Source organism: Vidua macroura, chromosome 2 (assembly GCF_024509145.1).
Source record: "Vidua macroura isolate BioBank_ID:100142 chromosome 2, ASM2450914v1, whole genome shotgun sequence".
NCBI lineage: Eukaryota > Metazoa > Chordata > Aves > Passeriformes > Viduidae > Vidua > Vidua macroura.
The window spans coordinates 56,640,091-56,658,247 of record NC_071572.1 but is presented as its reverse complement, the minus strand read 5'-3'; the positions used below and the strand labels follow the sequence as shown (position 1 = coordinate 56,658,247).

The following is an 18,157-nucleotide window of genomic DNA, read 5'->3' as shown; positions in this document are numbered from 1 at the left end:
TGTATTTTTCATTAATGATAACTAAATTAGAGCTCAGGATTGTACATATTGTTTGAGCTTTTTTTAATTCTTATTGTGCAGTGCTTTGTGTTTATTAATGTTGAAATTCACCTGACAGCTGATCCTAAGGTCACAGAGAGCAGTAAGCTATAGATTTTTGTGTCATCTAGAACTGTATAATCATCACCAAGTACCACCTTGCTATCCAGTCCTTTGCCTTAAATTTGCGGTTTTCTGTGCAAACCAGAGGAATATATCCAGTGTTAACTAATCCTATAGAAGAGAGACCATTGTGTTCATACTCTTCCTTTTCTATGTCTTAATATGTGAGAAAGAATTCTTCTCTCTCCTTGGGCCTTAATTCATTTTCTTTAAGAACTTTTGGTGAAGGGTCTTGCCAAAGCTATTTCAGCAAGTCTTTCTACCCTCTCCTCCTTGCATCCTTCTTCTCTCCACTCATTCTCTTCATCTTTCAGAGAAGTCTAATAGCTGTGGATGGGACATCTTCTATCTGCCAGAAATATTGTCTTCCCCCTAAAGTTCAAAAGGTTCTCACAAGGCTACAGATTCTAGTCTTTGTTATAGCTTATATGAGTTTGCTCATGTGAGTCTATGTAAAATCTAGGATTTCATGTGATCAGCATGTCTGATGTTCTCTTGTTTTCCATTCTTCTGGTAGAGGTGTTAATTTAAAGCATGTCAGCAGTTCTGGATTTTGACTGCTGTAGAGCTTATTGGGATGGGCTGCTATAGAGCTATTAGGGCTATCGCAGTGGGGTTTGCTGTCACTGCTGTATATATTCTAAGACCTTTTAGACTGTAATATCAATTTGAAAAACTTGCTTAGATATGTGTTTGAAAAAAGAATTTTAGTTTGGAGAACTTCCAAATCTCTGTAGAGATTTAGTTTAGAAAGAATAATTAAAAAAAAAACCCCTCAAACAACCAAAAACCCGAAGAAAACCAACTTACATAGTATAACTTTTTTTTTTTATCAATTGTTTTGGCACTCATTCATTTGTCATCCTTGTCATCTGTCAGGATTTTTCTATCTGCTTTGAAAAGTCTTTATTGTTAACTTTTATCAAATGAATCCTCCAGAATATTTTGTTCATTATTTCTTTTGACTTCTTTTTTTGTTGATATAATTAACCTCCCTTTTTCCTTTGAAAAACTTCCTTTAATATTTTGTTTTAAATATAAAATCCAGTACCTCTTTACTGTTTTGTCTAAGCTATCAGTAATAATGGCCTTTGAATAAAGTTCTCTGAGAAGTCACAAAAACCTGAAACTATATTTATTTCATAATGAAATAAAAATTCCTTATTGTTTAAATATAATTTTTATTGTTATCAAAGTTTCTGATTTGTCCTGGGCTTTTGATGGTTTTTTTTGAACTTGCTTAACCAACTCATTCACTCAAAGATTCTGTATATAACTATATGGTGAAGTGAGAGCTATATACCTTTTTGATCTTCACCGTAAAAGAGTGTGTAGCCACTGAAGCAGAATAGGGATCTTAGTTTGACTCAGGCACTCCTCATCTTATATACACGGTGGTGAAATAAGTAACTCCCGTGCCTGCATTCTGATGTGATTGATGATTATGGCTGCATTGTGGAACTTGGTTGGTTACTTCCAGCGGAGAAAGTTGTGCTTTGTGTCTGCTGTGTTAATGCAGGGCTCAAGAAGTAGAAATAAAGTAATGAGTGAGATGGGCAAAATTTCCTTCTAGACTGATGCTATGCAGCTGGTGGTTTCATCTTTTATTTGGGGGAAGTTCTGTTTGCTTTCTTCCTTTCCATCTCCTTCATTCCACACTTCCTAACCAGTGCTTTGGATTTTGCCATCTTTAACATGAAAAATTTGTAGTTTGTCAGATACATTTTGAATGTAAATTACCTGTCAAAATATTAATCAGTATTTATTTATCAGCTTTATTTATTTAAAGTATTTGTCAGTATTTAAAGTATTTATCAGTATTGAAAGTATTTATCAGCTTTTGCAGTTGTTTTAAGGCAGAAAATTTAGTGGCTCTTTACTTATATAGTAGTTACCTTTGCATTTGCTTATAGTGCTGCTAGTGCAATTTAAAACTATACCACAAATAAGACCTAAAATTGCAGCAGTACAGTTTTAAAAAACCTATCACATGTAGATTTGAGATCTCAATTTGTAGCTTTTTTCCTGACCTTCACTGATTTCTCACCCTGTTTAGAGATGCCAATGAAGAGATAAAAATTACGTCACTCAGTGAAGTCCATCTAATCTGAGCTTTTTGAAAGCATAAGGAAGTAAACCTATTGTCTGTGCAGCCCTTGCAGAGGGTGCCCTGCTTAGTAGTTCCTTGTTAGTTCAAGACAGGCTTTTCCACATGCATTTCTCCCTTTCCCAGTTGTCTGCTTGTAGAAGAACTGTAGATGTCCTGAAACCGGCTTCTTGTAGACCTGTGTTGTGAGACATTCTCCAGTTCCTAGGATTTTTGACTCTGGGTCAGGGCTTTGCAAGTGATTATTTTGAATTCTTCTGTTGGGAACTGTAATTATAAAGGAAGGTTGATTCTGGTTTTCAGTTTTATGTACATAGCTTAGGTAAAGCACTTGGTGAATGAAGTATATTGAATTTGCGAAAGAGCAAGTGGAGAGTGTGACGTTTTTGATGATGATATTCTTAGTGATGTGTAATGTGATTAAAAAAGTAAACAAGCTTTATGTTTTGTTCAAGAACCAAACTTCCCCTTTTTTTTAATTGTGAAATACTTGTTAAAGATGTATGAGACTGCCAGTCTCTTAAGTATTCCCAGCAGTTGGAATTTTATAGATGAAAAGAGACTTAGAAAGAGCACACATCACACTATGGGAGGTGTGACTGTAAAGACTTCACTAATGCAGCTGTTAAAATGTCTTAAAATCCATGCTCTATGTGCAAGAACTTGATGCAGAGTATGCTTAAAACTTGCTTTTGATACTTCATGTTTGGAACAGAGTAATTTCAGAGAGGTTGGGGGGAACCCCAAAATAATACAAGTTCTAGTAATTAAAAAGTGAAGGATGGTGTGTGGGGTGGATCTAGAGAGGTGTGAGAGCGACTGACTGTCAGGCTAACCCAATAATAGACTTACAGTTCTCCTTGCATGTCAAACATATTAAAGATTAATTCTAAAACTACCACTGTTCCATCTTTTGTATGACAATAGTCCTTGTCCTTTGGAAATGGGTAAGAGGCTGGTTTGATAGAGGTGACTAAAAAAATCATAATAGAAATATGACTTGCAAGCCCTTGAGGGATTGCTGGGGTGCACTCTGACACTAAGCAGAAACCTCCTTACCACCAAATCCTGTCTCAGGACTTACTGACCCAGGGATAAGGCAGCTCTCCTCTCCAGTGTTACTGTAGGAGAGACAGAAAAGGCTCCTTGTTAGGGAGAGCAGTTCCATCTGGGCTCTTTGCCTCTCTAGTGTTGGTAGGAGGCCAAGGAAGTGGCTCCACATGAAGATGGGGTGGGCTGGCTGAGGAGCAGGAGGTTCCTGAGGGAGAAGCACAGTGGGTGCTTGTGTTGGGCCTCGCTGTCAGCTGCTGGACTACTGTTGCTTATGCAGTGAAATAATTTTTGTAGTGCTTGATATTGCATATGTTTAGAACTGTACTGCTTCGAAGTTATTGGTCTTTATCCCATTCCTACTGAAAGTGTCAGGAAGCCAGTAAGAAGCTAATATATTGGTGTTGTTTAAGTACTGCACTTTTGGATTTTGTTTTCATTTTGGTTTTTCTCCTTTTCCTTGGCACTGAACATTTGCTGTGCTTTCTTTAGGTCAGGATTTTACTGTCAAAAGAGATTTTAGTGCTAATTAACTTGGATTTTCTTTCTCACATTACAAAAAAAGGTGGGGGCAGTAATGACAGTCATTCTGCTTCTATTATGTAATGTAAAAAAGCACCAACCTTTTTTATTTGTTCTAAAAATACATTGACTTTCTTAGTTCATGTTTTTTTATTTAAAGTCAAATGTCATAGACATCTGAGAGAGGTTTAGGCCTTAAGTTTTGTCAGCTAAACATCTGAGAACATGAGCTTGTGAATGTATATTTTATGAGTTCCTTTCTGGGGTTTCAGCTTGGCTTGGGTTGGAGACTGCACTTAAGGAAGTGGTGTATTCCCAGGAGTGAAAAATTAGGTAGCTGAGATGCAAGTTGAACTGCCTGGGGAACTGAGATGATGTAGTGGCTGTGCACCAGTTTTAGGAATGTCAGTAATATTTTAAAGATAGGCTTAAATACCTTGGCGCCTCGTCATCTACAGGCGTACCAAGTTGTAACCAAAATTCTCTATTTCTCAGTGTGCTTTTTTGGGATGATTTAAATTGGCTTTTGCTAGCAAAAGTGCACTTAAAACTTAGTGGATTTTTAATAGTGATACAATACAGTCCATTCTGTTATTTTAAAATTTTGGGTTTTCATCTTTAAGGAGTGAAATAGAGAAACAGTTTAGATTAAGTTCCTGTAAGACAATTATCAAAGTAATGTGACTGGCTATGGGTGGTTCACTGTCAAAACCTGAGGCTACATGAAAACATCTTCTAGGTCATGCTTGATACTATCATGAAAAACCTGGGTGAAATACTAAGCTCAAACATGAGATAACGCTCCTTAAAACTGCAAAGCTGTGAGTGCTCAGGTCAGAGTTCAGAGTGTTGTTAACAAATTGAAAAAGTGATAGGAACAAAAATACAGTTTATAGCAATAATCATTGATGTATGTGCAAAGCACAGAGAAAGATATACTAAATGTATGAGACAAGAGCAAGATGTAGGAAATAAATCTTAAAATGCAATTGCAAAACGAAACGGCATTTCTTGTTGTGAGAATATTAATAGTAAAATTGCCAAGAATGCCACTTGAATCTAGGTTTGTCATTCCTTGCAGATGTTTGCCTTGTGGGTAAAGGAACAATTGACTCTAATTTTGCCTATTTAGTTCTTTAAACTAAAAGCTCAGAAGCTGAAGGGAAGAACAGTGTTAATTGCTTCCCAGTAATAGATACACAGGTTAAAGGAAAAACTTTCTTGGCGATCTGAGTTTTGTATTTGGATAATAATATCTTAAAATGTGGTTTGTTTTTCTTTCTTAAATGGCTGTAGTGGATAGACCCTTAGTGAAATTTCTAACATTTTATGTAATTCCTTTACACAACTGAAATTCAGCAAAACATTTTGAAGCCCTATTAAGAGAATGGCCAAATTTTTGAAATAGCTGGTATGCAGTTTTTCTGTTATGGAACAACACTGACATCCAGTGGTGGTCTTGTACTACTGCGGTCTTTTAAGATCTTAATGGCTTCAAGTGTTCTCTTTTCTATCGAGGTGTTACCAAGTAAGAAAAATTTGAAAGTTTCTGCGATTTTTTTTTCCTTTGAAAACCGTACCGTTTTATGGCACGATTGTATAAATCTGCTTCTGTAGCAAAGATACGTAAGGAACATTCTGATTTTTGCATAAACACAATGAAAATAGCTATATAAAATTTACTATAAAACCCAAATGTTGATTTGTGTGGCTGGCACTGGATTAGAAGTGGTAGTGCCGTTTGTGCTTGATGCTAATATCACAATGATTCTGGAAGAGTTGGGAATCTGAAATGGATAAATTTTATAGAACATCTTTATTTATATTAATTTTCCTTATTTGCTTCTTCCCTTAAAGAAAGCTTCTACTTAATAAGATGTTAATTCTAGAAATGGTAGAAGGAAATTACAGAGGATTTATAGAAAAATGATGTGATAGAAAAAGGATGGAAGGTTAAAGATTTGTGTTTGTGCATGAACTGTTAATTACAAAGAGAGAAAAGACGCTTTTCAAGAAAGCTGCTCATGAAAAATAAATATTATTAGAAGAGTTGTTTACCTGGTGTATTTAATTATAGAATAAGGCTCTCATTTAAAACCTTTCTCTGTGTGTGTGCATGTGTATACACGTGCTTGTTTGTCTGCAGATGAAGTGTTTGATCCAGCAGTATTAAGCAGACAAAAAATGCATCTTGCTTTGATACTGCCAGTTTCTTCAGTGTTAGGTAATAGAGTAGCAGTACAGAAATCTGTCTATTCAGGCCACATCAGGTCTAATTTGTTCTTCATGAAGTAAAGCAGAACATAAAGTGAGATAAGTAGAGGCATACGCAAGATTGGTACTATGGTTATATCCCATAGCAGTGGGAGATTCTGAAAAGGAGAATGCACACCTATAATGTACAAAAGTGGGTTATTAAATTGATGTTATGATGCTCCTTGATATGAAGGAGCAGTGGGAAAACAGCTCTGCCTGTCACTGATGTAATATTTTTTTGTGTATTACAAAGGAAGAATTACTGAAATCCGTTTTTCATAGAAGATTGTTGAGAACATTTTGACAGAAAAATTGTAGATTTGGATTTATATGTGAATGGTTCATGTAGAAATGCTGATTCATGACTAATGGTTTTGTTTTAATGTCTCATTTGAAGTTGGGAATGCAGGTACTTTCTAGGAGATGGTTTTTCTGACAAAAGCTGTTGCTAAGAGTATTGTACTGCTTCATGTCTCAGATGAATGGAACTGGAGTGGGGGGAAGAATAGGTGAGAGATCCCTCAGGTTTCAGCAAGCATAATGCAAAAGAATTGCAGTTGAAACATTTATTTTCCTTTCTCTTCTGATCTCCTTTCTCTCGAGAATGCTTCACAACCATCTCAACCATTTGTGGAAGCTTTATGCCCATTTGATTGTAAGCTGTGATTTTTTTTTTTTTCTTCTAATTTGTATTAATATTCCAAGGCCACAGAATCCCTGTGTGAATCCTGCAGCATTACTTGCTAGAATTCCCTTGAAATCAATGTAGTTGTTTTCATAACTTCAATATGTTTTAAAACATGTAAGAAAGAAGTGTAGTGAGTACTTTATTTCTTGGAAACTAAAGGTACTTTTAGTGTATCTTAGTCTGGTTACCCGTCTTCATCGTGGGAGGTTATGTTGTGGAGTGTGTGTTGCGGGGGTTTTTTTGGTGTCATTGTAAGATGTTAGTGGTCAGCCACTGGCTTGCTTTGGACTTCTTGGAGAGCTTTGTGGAGCTTGGCTGCTGCTCACTCTATGCTTCTCACCCATTTATTTTACCTTTTATTTATTTGCTGCTTCACATTAAGCAAAAGAGAAGGTTGTTGATTGTGACAGCAGCATTTCTGTTCCAGGTTATTCCCAGTGTCTCCTTGATTTATAAAGGAAAGTTGGGGGAAACGGCTTGGAATGGAGGTGTAAAGAGCAAGAATTGACAGGCACTGCTTGTACAGCACAGCCAGGTAGATCTTGGGAACTGGGAGACTTACGTGCACTTCCAGCAGTGTGATGTGGTTCATGCGTGGTTTGGGATTGCTTCCAACCACTTGGCAATAGGAAGTGTGTTGGATTTATGTAATAGGATCACACTGTAGGTTACCTTTTGTTATCTAAGGTCATGGTATTTTGCAAAACGGGCAGAACAGGTAATGCAGATGATGTGAGACACTTGAGTGGATATAATAGACACAGAACTGCAGGGCTGTTCTCTTTGACTCCAGAGCAGGTTTTTACTGTTTTTGGTTTTGTTCAGGGTCATTTTTTTTTTTTTCTTCCTTGATCTAATACAGAGAACAAAGAATTGAGTGACCTTATGCTGTAAAGGTCCTACTTCAGCATATTGCATGCCTTCATTAAGAACAGATAGAAAAAGGGAATCTGATTCCTTCAGAGTCTGGAAAAAGCTCAGACTTAATAATCTTTATGCTGTCGGGGAAGGATTATACCATCTGAAGATGTAGCTTTATCTATTTTAACTCCTTTTTCAGACTTGAGCGAGACAGATGTATTTTTTTCTGTATAAATAAATTTATTTTAAAATAAATTTAATAATGATTTAATAATTTAAGTTTAATAAAATAAATTTGATAATTTATTTTCTTAAATAATTTGTGGGCCCATAGCAGAAAATACTCAAAGCTAAAACTTAGATAGTTCTTATAGGAGGCTGTACAAATAGGAGAAAATAAAACCGTTTATTTAAAAAAAGTCTCTGTAAGTTTGTTAAGAAAATATAAACATGTTTAGGGTACTCATTGCCATATGAAGTAGTCTGTATAAATGTTGTTATGGCAAAATGGAAAAGACTGACTTGATAGTGAAAAATTTCAAGCTTCTGTTTCAAGCTTCTGTTAAAGCAGGAGAGATCTTGCTTTGGCTAAATCTGGTGTACAGCGTCTCCTGGTTACAATTTGCTTCCTGGCCAATTTCTGACAATTTTTTACTAAATCTATAGTTTTGCATCCTGTTGCACAGAAGCAGCACCTGACACATTACTGGAAAGCTCTTTTTTTCTCTATTGAAGTTCTTTAGCAAAATTCTGCTGACAGAATTGTTGATTTGATCTTTTTTTCTTGAAAGTAATTTTGATCCTGATCTTTTGCATTTACCTAATTTATACTTTCATATAATAAGCATCTACAATAACCAAACCAACCAACCCCAAACTATAAAGTATCTCCCCTACACTGATATTCACAGATTTAGTTTTTTTTGAAAACTCTTAAAATAACCAAGTCAATCAGGTTTTCGCTAAAATCCTTTGATGTTTGCTTAAATCAACCTAACAGATGTTCTCAGTAGTATTTTATGATTGGTGTCTCTGTGAGGTTTTAGTCAGATAGGCAATGTTTTTGCTAAGTGCTGTTGCTTAAATTAGCACAAGTCAAAAATTAGTGGTCTTCTCCCATGAATTTCTCTTTATCCTTCTGTCTCAAAAGCTTTTCTAAATAATGAGACAAACTAAACTGAAAATTCATATGTAAATTTATATATAAAAAAGATAATAAAACCCGTCAAAAAATTTTTACTAAATGAGAATGCTATTTTGACAGCTGTGATTCAGTTTTCTTCACTTTGAGGTGCAAAAGTAAAATATGACTCAGCAGTGATTGTTGTAATAGCAGAATTAATCTTGTCCTATGTAGAGAAAGTTTAATTCTAGGTCAGATTCTTGTTTACTCATTCTTTAAATTGTTTTTTACTTACTGGAAAACAGTAGTGCTTATGTTGAAGTACTCGGCTTAAATAACAGTACTCTCTGCAGAGAACTGCAGTCCCTCTAGCTTTAGTAGAATGAAGAATGACTTCATTTGCATTTGGAGCAGTAAAAGAAAAATCCTTCCATGACTTAGCCAACAGTCTAAAGCTCAGCTTATGGATTTTGTACTCACCCAGCCCGTGCTGTTCAACTTATGTTCCGTTTTATGCTGAAGATGGCAGAAGGTAAACTGGTAAAGTTTGATACTGCTCTTTCTAGGAAGTCTGTTGGTGTAATTAAGCCACAATTGAAGTCTCGAGAGCAGGATAGTTTGTTGGATGTATCTGTTTCCCCTGGCACAGAGTGGGAATGCTGTTCTGCTTTACCTTCTGACTCCAACTAATGAGAGCTGCTAATGCACAGGAGTTGCATAAATCTTCCCATATCATAGTAATGAAGCTTAGAATTACTCAGCTGGGAAATTCTGTATTCCCATGCAAGCCAACACATCTTGCTACCTTATTCTTCTCAAGCATTTGTCTTTTATTAAAAAAATAGGATTGTTTCTTCTTATGTTTCTCTATATATATATGCTTTTTTTTTTGCCGTCTGAATTGTTTCATTATTGGCTTTTCTTCTTTTTGGTTATGGTGGGCTAGAGACTCAGGATTTGCTAGATTCCAGTGTTTGACATGAGCAGGTAAATCCCATCAAGTGTCTGGGTTAGAGCACAACTGGGACCAGTAATTAGTCTAGGAACACTGCAGGACTGGAAAGGGCAATGATAAAGTCACCAGGGCTGGAATCAAAAAGGTCTGTCAAGTGTACTTCCCTTCAAGTATTTTGCCTTGTTTGTATGTAACACTGTGCATGTTATTTTCTTCAAAACAAGGTATTTCTTGAAGCACTCAGGAATATTTATTTTTAGCATTTTTTAGTGTATATTACTCTTTGTTTCTTAAATAATTCTTTTATTATTTGGGAAAAGGTGATTTCTTGGCGAGTAATTATTTAAATGTTGAGGAGGAACTGTGTTTCAGACTGGGTGTCTATCAGTTATGTAATGGTTGCTGTGATGTATTTGAAGAAAATGAAGAGCTGTGCAGAAGAAGGCAGGTTGCCAGCTACATAAAATTGAAAACTGGAACTGCAAATGGGTTAGAGTAGGCAAAATGTACAGCAAATGCCACAATTTCTGATCACTCAAGTTAAAATGATCCTTTTTTAAAGTGATTTTGAAGGTTAGAATAGGTCAGCCCTTTAAAGTGGATTCAGGTAATCAATTCAAAACTTAGTGTTCAAAACTTACTGTATACTTACAGAATTTTTTCAGAAAGATACTGATCCTGCACTACCACCATCAGTGTAAGGAAAATATTTACATTAAGTATTTTTTCATGTATTTTTGTATCTATGCTTCACCAGTACAAAAGATAGGAACTAAAGACAATCTCATAGACAGAAGATATGTTTGTCTCATTGATACATCATGTGATACTCTAATTTTTTTTTTTTTTTCTTTAACAGGTGTCTTTCAGATGAAGGAATTGAAGCTTGCTTAAGTTCATCTGAAAAAGTTAATACAAATGATATTATCCTAGTTGCCCTTAATGTAAGTTATGGTAGTGAAAATGTTTTTTATGAGAAATCATGCTAAAATGACAGTTATAATGGCTTGAATATATGTTTGTGTGTCTAATTAAGTGTACTATTGTCTGTGTGATTTATGTAAAGGACAGAGTACTTACCTCTCTCCTTGCCTGTATGAATTGTGAGTTTTATTTGGAAAGAACGTCTACTCCAATCTGCAAAACCTGTAGGAGAAAAAATGAACAGATTTAGCAATAGGAAAATATTTTTTTTTGTTCATGAAGTGTAAAACTAAAGTCAAACTACAAACAGTAATACAGCCAGAAGTGCTATGTAATGATATGAGTATGAAATTTTAGTACAAGTTTGTTAGGATGAATAAAACACCCTTACTTTGACTTCTGGACATGATACTCCTTAAAGCACATTCAGACTACATATCCAGTGTTGTCTACGTATTTTTGTAACTGAAACCTGTTTTTTTTTTTTTTTACTTTACTATAGAAATCTGGATTTGTACTCATAATTTTGGCAAAAAATTAACAAGGAATGTACAAGATAGAGCAATGTCTTGAAATGAATATGCCATAATATTTTTAAGGATATGAGAAACGTGTGCATGTGAATCCTTTTTTTTTTTTCAGAATTCTAGTATATATGTTGTTGGTAAACATTAATAAGTCTGCTGCCTTTCTTAGTTCATGTATTTGCTATTTTATTTTAACATATTTTATCAAATTAATATTCAGATGTTTTAAATGGTTTAATATAAACTGTACTTATTTGGTTTAATATAAACTTTGTAATAACTATATGTAGTTTCAAGGGGGAAAATGATGTAGTCAAGTGCTTAAGAGAAAAGTATTCTCCCTTGGTGAAATTAGAATAATAAAATAATGAAATTATATGAGAGTTGTTGGGGATTATTTTGTCCACCTTCAGGATTTAACCACTAGATGGTTTTAGATGATACTCTGAAAAAGAGGGCCCCCACTGCTCCTTTCACTTTTTCTTTAAAGCATGTGTTCAGTCAGTCATGTATGCAGGCACCAGTTAATGTAAGGAATATGAAAAGAATTAAAGCAAAATTATAATGCAAAGATGCAAAGAATGTAATACAAAACATGCACAAAGCAAGCATTTGATTTCTGGACCAGAGCAGCATGCCCATATATTTGAGAATGCATTGCTGTTTTATACAAAACCCGAATAAAGTACTTGTGAGTTGCTGGGTATTACCCTGCATGTAATCATATGGTGGAATGAGTACTGACATGATAATTTGTGCCTGTGTTGGTATTTCAGGTTTGTTTGATAGATAATAAAAATAAACCAGAAATGTTGCACAAGTACTCCAAAGCCAGAATTAATGGCTTATCACTTTTTATCATTAAGTCAGTTGTTTTTGTACCCAAAAGATTAACTTGTCTGTTGAGTAAGTAGAGGGTAGCAGTGTGTCTTTAATGGCAGGTTAACGGTGAATTACAGAACAGAACAGTTCTGCATTTTACAAATTCTTCCTTGACTGCTAGAGGCACCTTTTAGGCAGAAGAAATCCAGAAGTCAGCTGACCTTTTTTACCATTTTTGATTGTGTGTGTGTGAATTGCTTAAATAAGTATGAAGTAGACATAAATGTATCTTCAGTCCTTCCTTTTATTTTGTCTAACTTAAAATTATTTGTAGAAGTTGTCTGCCCTTCCCACTACTCTGATTGCAAAGCTGGAGATTTCAGCAAGGGCAAGTTCTGCCTGAGCAACCCAGTGGCCTTCTGTGATGGGGTGACTACATCAGCGGACAAGGGAAAGGCTACAGATGTCCTTTATCTGGTCTTCTGTAAAGCCTGTAACACAGTCCCTGAGAATATCCATCTCTCTAAACTGGAGAAAGATGGATTTAATGAATGGACTGTCAGAGGCATAATAAAGTAGTTGGACAGTCCCATCCAGAGGGTAGTGGTTAATGGCTGAGTCCCAGTGGACATCAGTGACAAGTGATCCTCATCAGTGACAATACAGATCCTCAGGGATCTGTACTGAGACCAGTGTCACTAAATGCCTTCATTAATGACACAGATGAAGGGTCCAAGTGCACCCTCAGCAAATTTGCAGATGACATCAAGCTGAGTGGTGCAGTTGACACACCTGAAGGACAGGATGCCATTCAGAGGGACCTGGACAAGCTTGAGAAGTGGGTGCCTGGGAATCTTGTGAGGTTTAACAGGACCAAGTGCAAAGTGCTGCACCTGTGTCAGGGCAAGCACCAGTATCAACACAGGCTGGGGGATGAACAGATGGAGAGCAGCTCTGCTGAGAAGGTCTTGGGGGTGCTGCTGGATGAGAGGCTGGACGTGACCCAGCCATGAGCCCTCACAGCCCAGAACAGAAAGCCAAATGTGTCCTGAGCTGCATCCAAAGCAGTGTGGCAGCAGGGAGAGGGAGGGGATTCTACCCCTCTCCTCTGGTGAGACCCCACCTGCAGTGCTGCACCAAGCTCTGGGGGTCCTAGTGCAGGAAGGACATGGACCTGTTGTAGCAAGTCCAGAGGAGGGACACCAAGATGATCAGAGAGATGGACCAGCTCTTCTGTGAGGAAAGGCTTGGGATGGTTCAGCCTGGAAAAGAAAAGGTTTCAGGGTGACCTAATTGTGGCCTTTCAGTGCCTGAAAGAAGCTTATGAGAGAGATGGAGAGAGAGACTTTTTACAAGGACAAGGTAGTGAAAGGACAAGGGGGAATGGCTTCAATCAGAGAGGAGGTTTAGGTTGGATATTAGGAGGAAGTTCTTTACTGTGTGGGTGGTGAGGCACTAGAATAGATTGTTCATGGATATAGAGAAGTCATGGCTGCCTCATCCCTGGAAGTGTTTAAGGGTGTGTTGGATGGGCTCTGAGCAAATATCGTCTTAGTGGAAGGTGTACACTGCCCATAGAGGGGAGTTGAATTACATGTTCTTCAAGGTGCCTTTCAACCCAAACCATTCTAGAATGATTCTGTGGTACGGATATGGAACACACAGGAACCATTTATAGGACCCTGTGTGCTATTCAGAGACACACAGCTGACAGATGAGTTTCCCCAGATGTTCTCAGATTGAAAAACTGAATGTGCTTCCTTATCATTACCTGGCTATTTTGTGCAACAGAGAGAGGATTGGGCATTTATTCCGTCTATATACTCAGTAAATATACTAAAAGTGTATTCTTATGATTGTTTTTTAATTTGTAATGTACCAGTGTTTCTCACTGAAAACCAGAATAAATCAATTGTTTACAATATTTTGGATACTAAAATACAGTCCTGCTCAGTTCTAGATCAGGGTGCCAGAACAGTAGGCTATTGACATACATCAATGACAAAATATTGTTCAAGTTCTTTTAGTAATTACATTTAGCACATTTTCTTTTGAAAGAGTTGTTTATGATCATAATAAGTAAGGATTTATACATGTAAAAAGACAGAAACTAAAACTACTTTTCTCTAAGTGCCAGATGGAGAGCAGAGAAAGATGTTTTACCTCTATGGAACCTCACAGTTACATTTAACCATTTGTTTTTGTTTATTTACTTAATGTACTTTATTTACTTAATGTACTTAATACAAGAAAATAATTTAAAATGCAAAATGATTTCTTTTGTAAACTCTTGAGTTGTTGAAATTTTTAGCACACAAAGGAGTGGATTTCTGTAATAAATAGTTGTAATTATGGAAAAAATGCTATTCTTTTTTCTCTTTTATTTTTTTTTTAAGTGCATATTTTAAGTTAATATTTTCTTGTCTTCTGTAATCATTTCAGACAGATTTAAGAACGATTGGCAAGAAATTTCTCCCCAGTGACATCAATGGTGGAAAAGTGGAAAAGGTAGACAATATTTTTACTTCACTTTTCTGTATTCTGTGATTTCTGTGTGATGACAGTCTTCTGTGGCACATTAGTCTGCTTTTGTCATTACTTTATGTACAAAAACCCCCAATGTTTGAATATATTATAGTGTAAATATATGAACATAAGCTCCATTAAAGAGGACTTTTTGGGTTTAGCAAAAATCAATATTACCAGCATTAACCACAAGATGGCCACATTTGCATAGGATTTGGGAAAACTGAATCCTCCCATTTCTGTCTAGATAACTATATACCATAGAGATCCGTTACGTATTTTTGAAGGAATTGAAGTGCAAAGAAGACTATAAAGTTACAACATATAATTTAATAGCTGTTACATTTAAGATGTTATTGGTTTTCTTTTGAGAGCTTGTGTCATTACAATGGAAACATTAACTGCAGAAGAAGAATTCAGAAAGGATTAAAGTTGTGATCTCAGAGTTCCTTTCTGAGTACTGTCAAATTGATGGTAAGCAGCTGAAAACATAAGATGCCAGCAATTTAATTCCTGTTAAAGGTTACTCATATGCTTCCCAATTTCTGTTTCATTGTTCTTTTGATTGTGGATTTTTGTTTTCTGCAGTCTTTTTAATTTTTTTTTCAAAATGATAATCAGATTTGTTTTTCCAGTTAAAACTGATCTGCATTTAAAAAAACCTCTTCTACTGCCATCATAGTAAAGCTACTGTGTGCCTGTTCTCTTATTTATTAATTTCTCTTCTTTTGATATATACTTGCCTACTGGTTATCTGCTCTCATTTTGTGTTCTTCTGGCTACCTATTCTGTTCTTCAAGGTTAGAAGCTGATGAACTGTGCACTTTTTCATCTTTTTGCTGTCATTTAGGAACTAGAGATCAGTTGAGCAGCCACAGGCAATTTTTTTTCAGAGAAATTAAAATGACTTAGCTATAGCTGAAATGTGATAAGTGGTTTAGATGGTTTGGGCTTTCAGGTGGATTTATTTTGCTTTATTTTGGTGGTTTTTGTTTGTGGTGGATTTTTTTGGTTTTTTGTGGGTTTTTGGTTGTTTTTCTAGGTGGTTTGGTTTTTGATTTATTTGGTTTTTGTTTGAGTTTTTTTAATTATAATTTTTATTTTTTGTAAGATAGATTGTGGTGTGTCTAGTAGAGTATCCATTTTTACATAATCTATGGATGAGTGATGTCCCTTCAGTTTTTTATGTTTTGATTGGACCATTGTTCAAAGAAGCTATGTTTCTACTTGGTGTTTACAGAGTAGTGGTACTTGAAATTTCCTCTTGATCCAAACAGAGAGTCTTCTAAGCTGGTCTTTTTGTTCCTTAGAAGACTTTGTCAGTGACACTCTGCAGTGAAGTCTTATCTGGACTCCATGCTATGTTCAAAGTGACAGCATGTGTGTTTTCGTTTGTTTGCCTCCTCAACTGTTTTCATTCACTTTTATTTTATAATTGGTATCTCAGAGATGTCTGAAGCATCACAACTGTTTATCTGAAAAACTAATTTTTATAATGTTTTAGCACACAGAGTACATAAGTGATAGAAATTCAACATCAAATGACACTTTTCTTTGCCTGGGGGCATCTGTTGGTATGTCTAGGTATTGCAGAGTGTTTGCTTAACAGTGCTAACAATTTTTACTTTTCTGTTTGACTTATCTAGCTGGAAGGGCCATGTGTCCTGCAAATACAGAAAATTCGCAATGTTGCTGCACCAAAGGATAATGAAGACTCTCAGGCTGCTCCCAGAATGTTACGTTTACAGATGACTGATGGACACACAAGCTGCACAGCTATAGAATACAGTAGCATGTCAAAAATAAGGTGAACAGCTTTCTTTTCCATGTTTTCCTTTGGTACTTAAATGTCCTTGAAATAATGGAATTATTTCCTTAGTAATTTATGACAAAAATTGCTCGACAAAAGAGGCTTTTTTGGATTTGCGTATAAAGGAGAAATTTAAATTCAGCATGCAAAGATACGTATGAATGTAATTTACAGTTCTGTTTATGCTGAACTACGTAATGAAAGAAAGTAGATTTTTGCAGCCATCTACTGAGTTGTAGTTTCACAACACAGCATTTTGGGGGTGTATGTAAACTTGGGCCAAATTCCCAATTTTTAGTAGTAGCAGATCTTTTGTCTTACCTTTGTAGCAGGAATGCCACAGGCTTGACACTCCTAAGCCAGTACAACTAATGCTGCTTAACCATGGACAGGTCTTTAACTTGGATATTTCTTCAGTTAAAAATGAAGAGCAAGAGAACTGATTACTGCTGAACATGGGGATGTTTTGTGTGTTTGGTTATGGAGGTGTTAAAAACAATCTCTGGTGTTTAGTCTGCAGAGTCATGGTGTGCTTTGCACTCTGCTAGTTCAGATAACTTTGATTTAAAAAAGCCCTTCTTCTCTCTTTCTCTGCTAGCTGCAGCAGTTAGATATAGATGTATACTTAATTTTTGAATGTCATCTTTTGTTGTTAAACTGTACCTTCTGAGCAGGAGCCAGCTTGCAGTTTAGAGTGATGCTGTTAGAGTGATGCTGTTAGAACATTCAATGATATTTTAAGTTTAGCTTGAGCCAGCAGAACTTGGAACATCATATTCCAATGTGAATATAAAGAGAGCAATAAAGGAAGGCAAACAGACTCTTGTGTAAGTAGATTCTAGATTACAAAATGTTTAAAGATGAATACCCAGTACAAGACATAATTTGAAAGCTTTTTGATAAAATCTCAAAAATGTTAGAGAACTCATCACTCTAGTAATGTTGTGAGCGCTTCTTTTTGTGTAACATTTAAAGACTTAATTTGTGGTATATGTAATTTTTTCAGGTCTGATGTTGGACTATTAAACTGCAATAATATGCTGTTTCAGTACATAGTGTTACTTAAAATAAAAATCACAATTTTCTTTTATATTATAGGTTTTTCATGAGTATAGTTTCCATTTATCCCTTTCCCCTTACCTAATTTTAATTTTTTTTTCTGTATTTCTTTCATGTGTATTTTTTTATCTCATTTTTTTGCCTTTATCAGAACAATCCAAAAATCCATCCAAACATTGCTACGGTTAAATGCCACTGGTACTGTAATTGGCTGACTCCACTATGAATTTTCCTCACCCTGTGGTATGGGCCTGTGATTGTAACAGTATCTCTAGCGTATTTTAAAGAGATTATTATCTCTCAGTTGAAAGGTTTTAACTGGCTGTGTCCTGTTTCTTGCAAGAAGCAGTTTCCAGATTGCACTGCTTGTCATATCTTTCAGTTACATGTTGGAAATACATGATTCTTTTATGCTTCTGCTATTGCTTTTCCTAGAGTAGATTCACGTGAGAAGAAGATAAGGTTGGCTCCATGTGGGAGCTGTTGACAGAAAGTATTCATATGTTTTTAAATTATAGAGTAGTGAGAGATGAAGCACTACGAGATTCATGGTTTTTATATTTATTCTAGTACACTCCTAGCTCTTAGCAATGTGTAGAAAGGTTCTTTTCTAACCACTCTATGTGTCTACTAAGTTAAATGTCAAAAAAAAAAAAAGAGGTGATTAACTATTTGGAAATCCACTCATAACTGTAAATGTGAGGAACCTGCCTCAAATAGTTGTCTAAGAATATCATCTGATAATCGAAACAAAACATTAGCTTA

General features: G+C 35.7%; 1 protein-coding gene across 3 annotated transcripts in view; it reads left to right on the top strand.

The window, feature by feature from the left end:
* The window catches only part of TDRD3 (tudor domain containing 3), a 90,503-nt gene that overhangs the window by 30,629 nt on the left and 41,717 nt on the right, over positions 1-18,157 (top strand). For all 3 annotated transcript variants that reach the window (XM_053969982.1, XM_053969983.1, XM_053969981.1), the window contains 3 exons: positions 10,584-10,668; positions 14,440-14,505; positions 16,170-16,330. In XM_053969982.1, the coding sequence (XP_053825957.1) occupies positions 10,584-10,668; positions 14,440-14,505; positions 16,170-16,330 (312 nt within the window). The remainder of the gene's footprint in view (positions 1-10,583; positions 10,669-14,439; positions 14,506-16,169; positions 16,331-18,157) is intronic.